Genomic DNA, 14,339 nt, shown 5'->3' with positions numbered 1-14,339 from the left:
TACTAAATACTAGAAAAAAATTTTAAATATTGAAAAGTATAAAGTGGTAAGTGAAATTTCCCTTTAATACAACCTGACAGTGCTATATAAGATAAGTTTTAAAAAGAAAATTATAAAATAGGAAGTGAAATTTCCCTGTAACACCATCAGCCAGTGCTCACCACTATTAGTTTTAATATGCAGTCTTCCAGTTTTTTTTTCATATCAGTGGTGTGTGTGTATGGGTATAGGTTACTGAAATGGAATTATACTATAAATATAGTTATCTAGCTTGCTTTTTTCACTTACTAATGTAATTTGAGTATCCTTCTATAGTATAAGCATTTTCGAATACCAATGAAACACTTATTTGACTGGTATTTTAAATGACTACATATTACATTTAAATGTGTTTTGTTTTATGTGGTCATTTCTCTAAGGCTGCCAATTTGGATCTAAGTAAACGTTTATTCACATTTCCGATTCTTTCCCTAAGCTAAGTCCCAGACAGCCCAATTGAGTCAGAGATAAACATTTTAAAGTTTCCTCTCCAGGGTGAGTTAATCGTTTTACACTCTCCTCTATAGCTTACAGAAATATGCACTGACAGCCATCACAAATGAATATGACTGTTTAAAAAAATCTTTGTTGTTATCATAAGTGGGAAAAGCTCTTGTTTACTTTGTGTTTCTTACAGTGCTGGAGGGTTCGACACTTTTGTTGCACGTGTGATGATTTTCCTCTATGATTTTTGGAACAGAGGTGATCTACCCTCTGTTAAATCAAAAAGCTAATTCCTGCTTAGATTCTTTAGAACTTCCCTGACCCTGTTCCGGGAACCAGAGCGGGGCGTTCTCCACGCCTTGCCTCAGAAGCCTCACCTCTCTCTAGGAAGTCCTGTGCGTTTCCAGACGGCCTCCTTGCTCCCTCTAGTGGCCTCCTCAGTAGCTGCAACCTCGCTTCCCTTCCTCTCATCAGAACCAGGTCATCCCAGTGGGACGTCCCAGAAGAGAGCAGCAGAGCAACGGCGCTGCACGGACTTGCAGCCAGACGGTGTGGGGATTGTTTTCCTCTTAGGGTGGGCTGTTTGTGTCCTTGTCGCCTTGGCTGCCAGGGAGGGACTGGAAGCAGGACATAAGCTCTCACCACGAGCCTGGCAGGGACACAAGGTAGAAAGGATACTCTAGTTAGTTTTCATTTTCCTTTCTAAAACTGAGCCCTGTGGAATCTTTTTATAGAGGGGAAATTTGTAAGTCAGTAAAGTAATTAAGTTTAACTTCCATGGCTGTCACAGGGTTCTGTTAGTGAACCCTGAAATCACTGAGCTGTAGGTACTCATTCTTGTTATCCTAGTTTAGTTGGGAAATGCTTGTGAAGGTTCTAGAATGAGAACTTCCTAGAACAACTTTGAGGTAAGGACAGGAGGGAAACTTTGGAGAACTAAAGACTTCTAACGCATGCCTCATTGCCATTCACACTCTCTCACTCCATTCAAGTTTGTTTCAGGCAATAAAAATAATATACATAATCATTGCAGGAAAAAACTAATAACATCACCATTTCCTTTACTCAGAGATAATGACTGTGTATGAGCATATAAGTGTGTATGTATATCCATGTCTGTGTACACACACACACACACACACAGACACACAGATGTTTTTAACCCCATTTTGCAGTATTTTAAATATTTCTCCACTAAATATTTTTGGAAAACAATCTTTTTTTTTTTCTCTTCACTCTCCTCTTCCTGTCAGAAACACATTCTTTAATATGGCTTCGTAATAGTACATAATTTATCTGATAAGAATTAGATATTTGGTTGACACTCATTTCTAAAAAAATTTACTTATTTAATTTATTTTATTTTTGTCTGCGTTGGGTCTTTGTTGCTGCACACGGGCTTCCTCTAGTTGCAGCAAGCGGGGGCTACTCTTCCTTGCAGTGTGCGGGCTTCTCATTGCGGTGGCTTCTCTTGTTCTGGAGCATGGGCTCTAGGCACGCGGGCTTCAGTAGTTGTGGCACATGGGGTCAGTAGTTGTGGCTTGTGGGCTCTAGAGTGCAGGCTCAGTAGCTGTGCTGCACGGGCTTAGTTGCTCCATGGCATGTGGGAATCTTCCTGGACCCATCTTCCTCGAACCTGTGTCCCCTGCACTGGCAGGCAGATTCTTAACCACTGCGCCACCAGGGAAGCCCGACACTCATTTTTTTGTAAGCTGTTATAAATGATGCTGCGATGAAGATCCTTTAAACAATTTGATTATTTCCTTGGGATAAATTCCTGCAGTAGAATTTTTGGGTCACAATAATCCAAACTTTCTAAATTCTGTTGAAATTTGATATTAAATTTGTCTTAAAAAGCTTGTTTCAGTTTCTGCTTTTCCTTGCAGAGTGGAGAGTGTCAGTCTGTCAATGTCATTACTAACACTGTCATTCTTTTTAGCCTTTGCTAATTGGATAGACAAAGCTTGGTATACCATTTTAGTTTGCAGTTATAAAAAAATATGAGAAAAGTTAAGGATTCTTTTATATTCATTGGTCATTCATACTACTTTTGTCATTTCCCCCCATTCTTTGCCCAGTCTTAAAATATTGGGCTGTTAATTGAGTAATTTGCATATTGGGGTTAAGTTCTGTTTGTCATATAGTACAGGTGCTTTTTCTAGCATGTTGTTTGCCTTTTGGTTTATAGTGTTTCACCTAAAGAAGCTGTGTGTGTGCAGTTTAAAAACAACAAGAAAAAAAAAAGCTACAAGAAAGTACCATAGGAAATAACCCTTATTTACGTATCACCCAGAATGCACAAACATTTATCTGTTGTCATTTTGGCTTATTTTTAATAAAGGAAGAAGAATATTACAGATAAAGTGGAATCATGTTGGTTCCCCCTCCCGTCCCATTTCCCCCTTCCCCAGGGCAGGTACTATTACGAATTGAGTGTATGGATCCTTCCAATCCCAGCCTTTATACTATTACCTCATATACAAGTATCAATAGGCAATATATAGGACTAGTTTTTGTGTGTATGTAACTGACATATACACTCTCTCTCATAATAATGCATCGTTGAACAGTTTTCCTCATTTGCATATGAGGATTTTCAGTTCAATTCGTAATGATACATACAGACCTAGTTCATTCATTTTGATTGCTGTTTAGTATCGCATCCATTGAATATAACTCTAAATTCTTCCTCAACGTATTTATCAATTTTTCCATATTGGTGAACACTGAAGGTGCTCTGGGTTTCTCAGTTTTCATTTCAGCCCTGCAGTGAACATCCATACATGCGCCTCCTTCTGCACACTGGGGGAGCTTCTCAAGGAGTGTCCCTAGAAGTGTGTTGTGGGTAATGTCAATTTTCAGGTCAACTGGCTCTTGCCAATTCTTCCCAAAGTGGTCAAGCCAATCGACATTCCCACCAGCAGTGTGAAAGGGTCCCTCTTGTGTCTCACAACTTCGCCAAGACAGGGAGTTATCAGACTTGGTGAGTTTTGCCCATCTAGGGATGAGTTATCTTCTCATTGTGGTTTTAATTTGCATGCACTGATTGGTGGTGGAATTGAACATCTTTTTCAATGGTTGTTGCCTAGAGTTTAACAGGTTTTGTAATAGGGAAGAACCTTTGTATTCTATTACAAGTTAATCCTTAAAGGCATGTTGCCTTTAAGCTTAAAGTATACATGATGGCCCATCTCTGGGAACCCTGGCTCCCAGGTAATGCGCATTAAGCTAAAATACCTTTGTTTAGCTCACAGGAAACATCCTTTGTTTAGCTCACAGGCCCACCCGTGAATGGCTGCATCCCCCTCTGGAGGCTGACTGGAACCAGGAAATGTTCGGCTTTACTCCCTCCCCTTTAGTATAAAAGAGCCTGAATTCTAACTCAGGCACGGTGGTTCTTTGGAATAGAAGTTTACCATCTTCTTGGTCTACTGGCTTCCCGAATAAAGTCGCTATTCCTTGTCCCAACGGCTCGTCTCTCCATTTATTGGCCTGTCGTGGGGCAAGCAGTACTAGCTTGGATTCAATAACAGTTTTCTCTTCTCTACACCTTCCTTTGATCTTTTTCCCCATTGGGTTGCTTGTCTTTTTCTTAGGATTATTAATATTCTTTGTATGTTTTAGATACTAATGCCATGTTGTATGTTGTAGCCATCTTCTTATCCCTGACTTGCCTTTCCCTTTATTCCATTTATTGCCCTTCCCTTGGTTAGACTGCTACCAAGACCTCTTAGTCTGAGGCCGAGTTGAAATTACAGTTACGTCCTCAGGGGATGTAGCACATGCTCAGAGCATTAAAACGTTCTAGAGGAACCCATCAGAGGGTTGGGGAGACATTGAGATAGCAGTAAATCTGGCAGCAACTAACACCCCGCAAAGGGTCTGACGAGGTCAGGAGAAGGTCAGGGCCTTCCTGTTAAGCTTAGTATAGAGGCAGGCAAGTGGATGGTCAGTGCATGGAAATCCTTACCGTGCTCAAGTCAAAGACAGTTGCCTGTATTTTCTTGTAACAGCTTTTGTTTTTCGCACTGAGGTCTTTAGTCCATCTGGAGTTTTTTGCTTTTGTAGTTTCATTTATTTCTTTTTGTGGCTTTTCCCCTACATTGATGCTTTCAGAGTCCTCTCTGAGCTCCGATGAGTCTTCATCAGCAACCTCTCCCTCGTTACCTTGTGCTCTTTGCCTGCTCTGGGGCGTCACAGGCAAGGCCCATTGTGTAGGGAGGGGACTTCTCTGTGTCTCAAGCACCATCAATATTTTCGACATCGGTGATTTTGGTTTCAGGTGACTTTAGGCCTAAGGAGCTTGATTCCACTAGTGTTTAGAATTCATTCAGTTTTTGAAACTTCCACGGAGTCTGTTGGGTGTGATCTGTGCGTGGCCCTGCAGGTATTCTCAGATCTTGGGTTGCTGCTGAATACAGATCCAGGGTCTCCCAAAAAGATGCTTCCGCTTACCTTGAACAGGTGGCCCATTGTGTTTTTCCATAAGGGATGCAAGGAATTGGTACAGTGTGCTATTCTTGTCAGTGTCCTAGCTCTATGGAAACTAAAGGTACATCTAAGGAGTCAAGGTGCTTTGAATTTTTCCCAGTCCCACCCACCCCATTGAGATCAAGAGAAAATAGGAAAAATCATCATCTTTTCCACAGTGTGTGTTTTCTGTCGTTCAGATGAAAAAAGATGTGAAAGTAAGGAAGATAAGAGCTGACCAATTTATAGGAATTTCCCGATAGGTTGTCACCAGCATCCCCTGGAGAATATGTCAAAGGTGATGATGCCCAATGTCTGTGGGAAACGGCAGTGTCACAGGAGACTGTAGCCTGGTATCCCCACATGTGGATGCCTCTGCCATCTTGTCACCCAGTGTCTTGCTGGCTTCTTTCTCAGCAGAGAGGAGGTGCGAGAAGTGGGTGTGGGATGATTCCCAAGTCAGTCTGCCAGGCAGCAACCACCAGGGGACCCTGTCTTCTGGCCTGAGTCTACCTGTTACCAAGGACCACAGCAGCTTTCAGGAACCAGAAACTTTTATCGATAATTGGCATTTTTTGCATTATTATTTTGTATTATTATTATTTCTGCTTTAAAAGATTTTGCCTTTCTTTTCTCTTTTTTCACTGCATATTAACATTTTCTGTTTACCCTGCCTTTGTGTTTTTTCCTTAGGCCGGAAGCTGAGAGGAAAAGCCTTTTATTTTGTCAATGGCAAAGTGTTTTGTGAGGAAGACTTCCTGGTGAGTTTGTCACCCAAGCTTCCCCTCCTTTCAGTCCTGCCCTGAGTCAGGCAGGGAGCGTGCAGAGAAGCTGGGCTAAGCAGAAGAAGGTGGTTTCTCTCTGTGGTCCCTAGTGCTGTCCGGAAGCTGCACTGCTGGAGAAAGGTGTCCTGACTTTCCCTCTGCAGAAGCATGGGGTGGCCCACGTTCCCAGGCAAATGACAAACTGCAGAGCTTTGTGCTTTTCGGGGGCTTGGGGGTTGCGCAGCGTGTCCTCTTGTGCTTTGCCTATTTCTGCCTTCTCCACCCAGCTCTTAACTCTCACTCTGGGACCTGGGCCCCCTTACTTCTCATCCTGCCTGCCTCTCCCACGCACTGAAAGTCTGTCCATGTGCCAGTGACTCCCACGTCTGAACTCCGGCCACGTAGGCGCCTCTGAGGCCAGCTGTTCACAATCTCCCTGCCCATCAGACAGTCCCCAGGGTTGTCCCCAGCCCATCCGCCAGCCCCTCCCACTGTACTTGAGAGTCACCTGAAGCAGAAAAGTCCCCTTGCCTGGGAACTTATCTCTGAGAACCGTGTCCTAGGTTCCTCCTCTACCCCTCCGCTTTCCTATCTCTCCTAGAGTGTGGCCAAGCATTGGGCCTGGTGCCACCGCATCCTCCCCAGGGCTGTGTGGCTCGTGACGTCAGCATGGCTCCGCCGGCCCCTCACTGCTGTGCTGTGTCACTGCCCAGGCCCGGGATCCAGGGTTCAGAGCGTGCGCAGGAGCTCTCTGTGGTCTGGGCAGCCTCCCATCTCACTCACTCTGAGGCTTGCGGTTCTCTGCACGCCATGGCCCCATCCTGTGTGCCTTGGCTTGCACTGGGTCCCCTGCTTGGAATGTCTTCACCCTTCGTTTGCCCAGATCACCCGACGGCCTTCACGTTCCCCCGCCTCGCAGTGGATCTCCCCTCCTGTGTGCTGCTGCCCCGGGCTTGCCAGTGGTCAGAGCACCGCGTGTCTGTTTACAGTAACTTGTGTGTGTGTGTGTGACCGTAACTTCCTAGGGAGGGAGGAACGTGCTGCTTCACCTTTACACCTTCAGACCCTAACACAGTGCCAGGCATGGAGCGCTGACTGGTCAGTGGGACCACCAACGTGAGACCCAGAGCTGGCTCGGGGCCAGCTTCTCTGTGGATGTGTGGGTTGACTCATTATGACTCGTGTTTGCCGGCAACCGCCAAGCAAACCCAAGGAAATTGCTTCCTGCGTGCCCTCAGGAATCACTTCCTCCACACGTTCACTTCAGTCTCCGGCGCTGTGTGTTTGATAGTCAGACGGTGGCGCACCAGAGTTGGCTGTCTCCCAGTTTCACATCTGATGGGCCAAGTGCCTGTCCTGCTCCTGGAGTCTCATGGGCTCTTGGTGGGCCAGGTGCCCACCCCTGGGCAAAATCTTGGGTGCTGGACGACTGCGAGGCTCTGATTGGCCAGGTCTGAGCCAGTGCCTTACCTTGGAACCCATCATGGGGTCAGCCCCACAGGAATCACAGGACCACAGGGTGGGGAATGGGGCTGGATCCCAAAAGAAAATAAAGAACTGTTACCCCTAGAATCAGGAGGAAGTGCTGGGCAGCAAAACCCCACACTATGTGGTGTAGTGTTGTAGAAAATTTCCCTTTTCTTTTCCACCTTCCTTTCCATTACATTTCCCTTATTAAGTTGTGTTTGCAATATTTAAGCTTCTAGTATCTTCCAGTGTGTAGTATCTAGTCTGTTTTCTGAGGTGAGTTCCTCGTTTCTTTCAAGACTAGAGCTGTGTGTGTGTGTGTGTGTGTGTGTGTGTGTGTGTGTGTGTTTTGGTAAGGTAAGGTAAATAATATTTATCCAGTTTCTTTGAAGCTAATTGTAAAAGGCATTGGCTTTTAAAGCAGACCCAGACTTGAATTTGAATCCCGTCCTTACCCCTTCCAGGCTGTGTGACCATGAGAAGGTCAGTTAACCTTTCGGAGCTTCCCTTTGCTTCCATTTGAGAAACGGTGTAATATATACCTTGAAGAATTGTTTTTTTGTTGTTGTTTTTTTTGTTTTTGTTTTGAAGAATTGTTTTGAAAATTAGAGTGATGGTCTCAAACTTGAGTGTGCATCAGAATCCCCTGAAGGGCTTGTGAAAACTCAGGATGGCTAGGCCCCACCCACTGAGTTTCCAGTTTAGTAGGTCTGGGGTGGAGCTGAAGAATTTGCGCATCTGACAAGTTTCCAGGTGATGCCAGGGAACTCCGTTTTGAGAACCACTGGATGAGAGACTGACGCCTCTCTCTGCGCAGCCTCTTATGCAGAGCCTGGCGTGTCATGGGTGCCTGGGTGCAGCTGTTGAAGGCGAGTGGTATTAACATTTGTAATGGCTTTTGTGGCAGAGGATATCCCATGATTCATCACACTGTTGTCCACGGGGTCACGACAGATCCTGTGTAGAGTGACACATCTTTCTGAGAAGTTCCTTGTGTTCCTCATGACTGGCGGGGAAGTAGCAAGATTCCTCTGCTGGGTTTAACTTTCTTTTCTCTTTCCACTGCAGTACTCTGGTTTCCAGCAGTCTGCTGACAGGTGTTTTCTTTGTGGACATCTGATCATGGACATGGTGAGTAGGGTCAGCCGAACAAGATAATAGCATGGTGGGAGGGGGAGGCATTCAGAAAAAAAAGAAATTAATAATTGAGAACAGTGTTTCCTACCTTGATTTGTGGCTACATCTGGTTTTATGAAAGAAGACCCCATGCTTGCTTGCTTGCTTGCTGTAGTAGCACCCGCATTTGGCTTTTACTGGAATTAGCGTCCTTCGCCATCCAGTCCACATGATGTCATTTCTCCTGGCACTGTCTCCTTTGGGCTGTTCATGTCACATTGGCCTCCCTCTGATTTTCTGTGATCCTTGTGGCGTCCCAGGTGAGATGCCAAACGGAGCTGCAGAAATCTCAGCTACTTTGGAATTGGGGGTAGAACGTCAGATAACACAGTTGTTTTTCCCCCATGTTCTTCCCGGCTTGATCATTTCCTAAGATGAGGTCTGGGGGCCCGTTGTTAGTTCTGAGATAGCAAAACAGGGAGCCGGTTTTATCCATTCCGTTCCTCGCTCAGCCATGGTTCTCTGAGCTTGTCCTGGGCCTCAGTGCCTTTATCTTTTGAGTGGGGAGACAGTTCTTCCTTCCTGGCCTCCTTTTAGGGTAAGGTTGTGAGGTTAATGAATACAGAGTTCTTATTTTCTCAGGGATCAAATTGCTCACCATTGGAGAACAGCCCTATCGAATTTCTTTAATATATTGGTCAGAGAAAATCGTTATATAACATTCTACTAGTTGAAAGAGTTAAATCCCTCTCTAAGGTGAGCCATTAATTCCATCATAGAGAAGGGAATTGCTAGTCATTGTTTTTGTTTGTTTGTTTACCTTTTTTATTGAGAAACAACTCAGAGGGTGCGCATCTTAAGTGTACAGCTGAATGAATTTTTATATATGTATATACCTATGTGTAAACACCATACAGATCAAGGTATAGAACGTTTCCGACATCCAGAAAGACCCTCTCCCACAAAGATACCCACTGTTCTGACCTCTATTGCTCCAGGCTGGTGCTGGAACTTCATACAGGTGGATTCATATAGTATAGATTCCTTTGGGTCAGCCTTTTCTCACTTAGAAAAGTGTTTTTGAGGTTCATCCATGTTGTTGTCTGTGTTGGTAGTTCATTTATTCTCATTGCTAAGTAGAATTCCATTGTATGGGTATAGCACCCTTTGTTTATCCATTCTCCTGAAGAGGGGGACTTGGGTGTTATCCAGTTTTTGGCAATTTATGAATAAGTTGCTCTTATGCATGTCTTTGGCGGACATAAACACTCATTTCTTCCGGTTTTATGCTGACAGGTATAAAACAGGGAACCAAAGCTGTCCCTGTTTGTGAACAGACGCTGTTGCCGTCCAGGCTCTGACACCGCACAGCACAGCCTGGCCCTGTGAGCGGTGTCCTGAGAAGCAGCTAAGGCCTTGCTGGGAATGCGGCCCTCCAGCCATTCCGCCAGGGGGGGCAGGCCCAAGCCACACACCCTCACCCCTACCTTCCCCAAGTGCCTGCCCAACTCCACAGGGCTCCATTTCTTTAGCAGATTTTGTCCTTGATTTTAGAGCCCTTCTGACAAACCCACCACATATGAGGCCAACAGTGTCCAAATTTATGAACATGACTATACACTGCTCTTATCTGTGGGTATCCTAAGCCTCCTTTGGGCCTCAAGGTATTTCATTTATCTATTACTACATGACAAGCCACCCCAAAACTTAGTGGTTTAAAACAACAGTGATTTATTATTTATCATGATTCCATGGGTCAGGAATTAGGTCAAGGCTCTGCAGGGCGATTCTTCTGCTCCATGTGGCATTAGCTGGGGTCACTTACTCAGCTGTGTTCAGCTGATGGCACAAGATGATCTCTCACCCTCCAGGCCTCTCTCCCCACAGCTACTAATCTTACTCAGTAGTCTAGCCTGGACTTCCTTTCAGCAAGAGAGAGGAAGTAGCAGCTGCCAATTTTCTTACATCCTTGACTTTAAAATCTCAGAACATCATTTCTTCCTCATTCTATTGATCAAAGAAAGTCACAAGGCCAATCCCAATTCAAGGGAAGCGGGGAACTGAATTTTGGAGACCATCTCTACCTCATGGGATAACATGAAGTCACACTCCTCTCAGACTTGAAAACTTTCAGCGAATGACTGGTAGTGACACTTATTTTTAAAAATAGAACCCTTAATTGCCACCAAGAATTATAATAATACAGAGAAAGGTTCCTTCAGTTACCATTCTTGGTTCTCCAGCAGAATTCAGTTGTGCAACTCTTGGTGTAAATTGTCCGTCTCTGCTCCATCTTTGTTAGTAGAGGGGAATACTCTGGGCTTGGAGGTTGGGCATTTTCCCACATGAAAAAAATTATTACACCTAGTCAGAATGCAGCAAAATGGTATCTTTATCCTACCATACTTCTGGCGCAGTGTGGGTTAAATTAATTTAAGGGTCTCTTTCTGCCAAGAAAGCATGAGTCTGGGGGCCACATGCATTCCAAGGTCCAGATTGCCGAGGGGACTCTGAAGCCCAGCCGGTTGTTCTTCCTACTTTGGCAGCTTGGGGGGCCTGGAACATTAGTGAAATCCTAGAGGGGATGAGGAAGCTTGAAAGCTGAGCTTTCAGAGGAGAGCTGGGCTGGCATGACGTCCTCCCGGTGCCCCCCAGCTGCAGTGTGTGAGGTGCGGCATGGGCAGAACACAGCATGGCTTTCCCACAGGACTTACGATGCTCTGCCCAGGTTCTTGTTGGTCCCAAGTCCCCTTCCTTCTGCCTGTCGGGAGGCTTTCTGTGTGGCCCCACTCAGGGATGCTCATGACCATTCCGTACATTTCTTGCCTACGGTGTTTCGGTGCAGGCTTGCTGGTGTTGATTCCATAGTTCTGTCGTTTGTGCTAAGTTTCATAGCGCAGGTAATCACAGAAATGAATCTGCTACTGAGTCATCAGAGATGCTTTCAACTGCAGGTTACAGAAAGCCCAGACTCAACTCAAACCAATGGTTCTCAAACTTTAGCATGCATCAGAATCACTCTATTAAAACACCCATTGCTGGAACAGGGCCCAAGAATGTGCATTGTAAACAAGTTCCCAAGGGTTGCTGATGCTGCAGGTGCAGGGACCATACTTTGAGAACCATTGACTTAATAGGAAAAAGTGTTTTATCTCACCTAAGAGGTTTGGAGGGAGGCAGTTCCATGGTGAGTTAATTTGGTGACTCACTGACACCACCGTAGACAGGACGTTCTTTCCCTGTCTTCTCTCTCCCACCCTCCGCATCTAGGCTCTGTTCTGGTTTCAAGACGGCCTCTTACAGTTCCGGGTATCAGTCACATCCAGATCAAATGATGCCGAGAGGAAGAAGGTGCACGGGGCTTTCTCCTCATTGTGTTTAAAAGCAGCAGCAACAAAGAGGCTTTACTTGCAATTGGATTTGAGATAATCCGGGGCCGAGTCACGGGCTTCTGGATTATCACGCTGCAGAGTCAAAGCTGCTTAGTAGGGGCACCCAGGAGAGAGAAGTTAAGAGGTTTTTCCCAGGCTCTTCCATTTCCTTGTGGAGTTTCCTTTAATCTTTCCATGTATTTGCTGCTTCCCATATCTGAGGTGGAGCCTTTCATGGCCCTGCTTTGCATCATTTCCTGCAGAGAATCATGTTTTTTGATCGAGAACCCTCCCTTCTGGAGGTTTGTGAAGTGCAGGAGAATGATACCATTTGGTTTCCTCCTCTTTATACCTGTAACTAGGTTAGCCTTTCCTGCCCCCATCATTGCTTGACTTGGTCCAAGTGAAACTGGGATGAGGGTGGCAGTTGCTCATATGGACCCTCAGCCTGGTGTGTCTCTCCCTTCCACTGGCACTGCCTTCCCTATAATCCCAGCTGAGTCCTAACCTCTTCCTGTGCACCCCCAGATCCTTCAGGCCCTGGGGAAGTCCTACCACCCCGGCTGCTTCCGCTGTGTCATCTGTAATGAGTGTTTGGACGGGGTACCCTTCACTGTGGACTCAGAGAACAAGATCTACTGTGTCCGGGATTACCACAAGTAAGGAGAGCCACTCGTGTAAGCCACACTGGCTGAAACTCAGCAGGGTGGAGGGTGGGGACCTGCTGAGGCACGTCAGCAGGCTGCTTGCACCGTTGTCGACAGTGCAGCGAACGTGCAATGGTTTTGAGGGGTGTAGCACGGGCCTCGGGGGTCAGTGGATGCCCGTGCAGACAGGAACTGGTTAAAGAATTACGTTTACTGGAAAAACAGGACCAAAAAACCTATAATCAGATTCCTGACGAGGCCTCTGGAGGAATGTGCCAAGCCCTGTGGCACCAGCCTTACCAAACTTCAAAAGGCCCTGATTCAGGGCTGGTCTCCACCACCCTCGGTTTGCCTGGGCCTGTATGAGGCACCATGAGGCGGGTAAACAGGTCAGCCTCCAGCCCTAGCAGAGTGAGAGGGGGCAAATGCACTTGTTACCTCTGAGGAACAATCCCGAAGCAATAGTCCCAGGAGTGTGCCAGGTCTGTCTTTATAGACGAACTAGAGGGATTCATGTGAAGAGTGATGGGTGGGAGGCAGGGCCGGGCCAGCGAGGAAGGCTCCAGGCACAAGTCTCCCCGAAACACCTCAATATGCCCTTCACTGCTTCTTTGCTTCTCCCGCCAGGGTGTTGGCCCCCAAGTGTGCAGCCTGTGGCCTTCCCATCCTTCCACCTGAGGTAAGATGCTTTTTCAGTTCTGCTCCTGGGGTCTTCCAAGAGATGAATATTTCCCTGGGTCATTTACAAGATCTGTGTCCTGTCCTTATACCTTTGTAAAAATACTTCTAAAATCTCAGCTCTGAGATAAATGGTGTCTTCACCAAGAAGCCCATTTCTCATTAGCTGCCTTCCCTAGCCCAGTGTCCTTCTTATGCCCTGTTTGTCCCTGTAATTGGGTCACATTCTCTGACTTGATACTAACTCCCAGATTAGATGATGAGCAGATGAACAAGACCAAGTAGGTGGTTTTTTCACTGTTGACTCTGACATTCCAGATGGTAGAACTGCATCCCTCTCAGTTCCTCTCATCTACTCTATGTGTCCTTTTTTCTGCTGGTGTTAGTATCCACTACTGATTCCTGCACTTCTCCTAAGGCCACCTACTTGCTGCCCCAGAACCCTCCCCCACCCTCCTGGCAGCGGAGCCCAATGGCCCCCCATATAGCCTCTGGTTCTTGCTTTCCTTTGGTCCAGGGCTCAGATGAGACCATCCGAGTCGTGTCCATGGACAGAGACTACCACGTGGAGTGTTACCACTGCGAGGTAGGCCCCTCCCTGCCCTAGAAGGCCCCCAAAACCCATCCTAGAAGTCCAAGAGGAAAGCATCTTGGGTTGATGGAGGCAGGATGTGGGCAAGGGGCTGCCCTCCAGAGCTGACAGAAGAAGTGGGGTGAAGCCTGATTTGGTGGTGGGGGGAGGGAGGTTGGAGAAGATGCATAAAAGTCTTTACTGTTTTCTCCATGTTTGTAACCACCAAGTCCTGAGCCGGTCACAGCTGCTCTCCCTGAAGCCACAGAGTGGGAGGGTCACGGGGAGTGTGGGTTTCAGGTCCTTTTGGGGGGCCAGATTGTCAGGCAGGTGTGTGATTTGAGGAATAGACTCCCTCCCCTCCAGCTTGTAGTCTGTTCTATCTGCTGGGAACCCCTTTCTCAACCGAGCCCTGAAAATCATGAAGAAACCCCCCTTGGAAACAGGCATGTCGCTGGTTGGTGTAAAGGCAGGTGGAGCCCATCTGTCCCTTCTCTGTTGTGTCACACCCCAGGCTGAAGGAGTCACTGGTGCCCCATGACTGTCAGGAGAGCCAGAGGTTGTGAAGGGTGCAAACGCGTTAAGTGCTTGTGAAATTTCAACCAGAATTAAGTGGATTCACCCAAGGAAGGAGATTTATTTTGTGATGCTGTGGGTAGGGAGAACAATGAGTGTGGGTGACATATAGCTTGATCCCACTGCCAGCATGGAAGAAATAGGTGGGAATCACTGTTGGTTGGTACCCCAGGTGCTGGAAAAAAAGGTAAAGACA

At 46.4% G+C, this 14,339-nt stretch overlaps 1 protein-coding gene across 2 annotated transcripts in view; it reads left to right on the top strand.

Moving 5' to 3' along the window:
* LIMD1 (LIM domain containing 1) overlaps positions 1-14,339 on the top strand; it is a 73,700-nt gene that overhangs the window by 54,751 nt on the left and 4,610 nt on the right. For both annotated transcript variants that reach the window (XM_060162182.1, XM_060162180.1), the window contains 5 exons: positions 5,647-5,714; positions 8,253-8,315; positions 12,200-12,330; positions 12,946-12,997; positions 13,514-13,582. In XM_060162182.1, the coding sequence (XP_060018165.1) occupies positions 5,647-5,714; positions 8,253-8,315; positions 12,200-12,330; positions 12,946-12,997; positions 13,514-13,582 (383 nt within the window). The remainder of the gene's footprint in view (positions 1-5,646; positions 5,715-8,252; positions 8,316-12,199; positions 12,331-12,945; positions 12,998-13,513; positions 13,583-14,339) is intronic.

The sequence above is a fragment of the Lagenorhynchus albirostris genome, chromosome 10, assembly GCF_949774975.1.
Source record: "Lagenorhynchus albirostris chromosome 10, mLagAlb1.1, whole genome shotgun sequence".
Classification (NCBI taxonomy): Eukaryota; Metazoa; Chordata; class Mammalia; order Artiodactyla; family Delphinidae; genus Lagenorhynchus; species Lagenorhynchus albirostris.
This window is presented reverse-complemented; position numbering and strand designations above follow the sequence as displayed.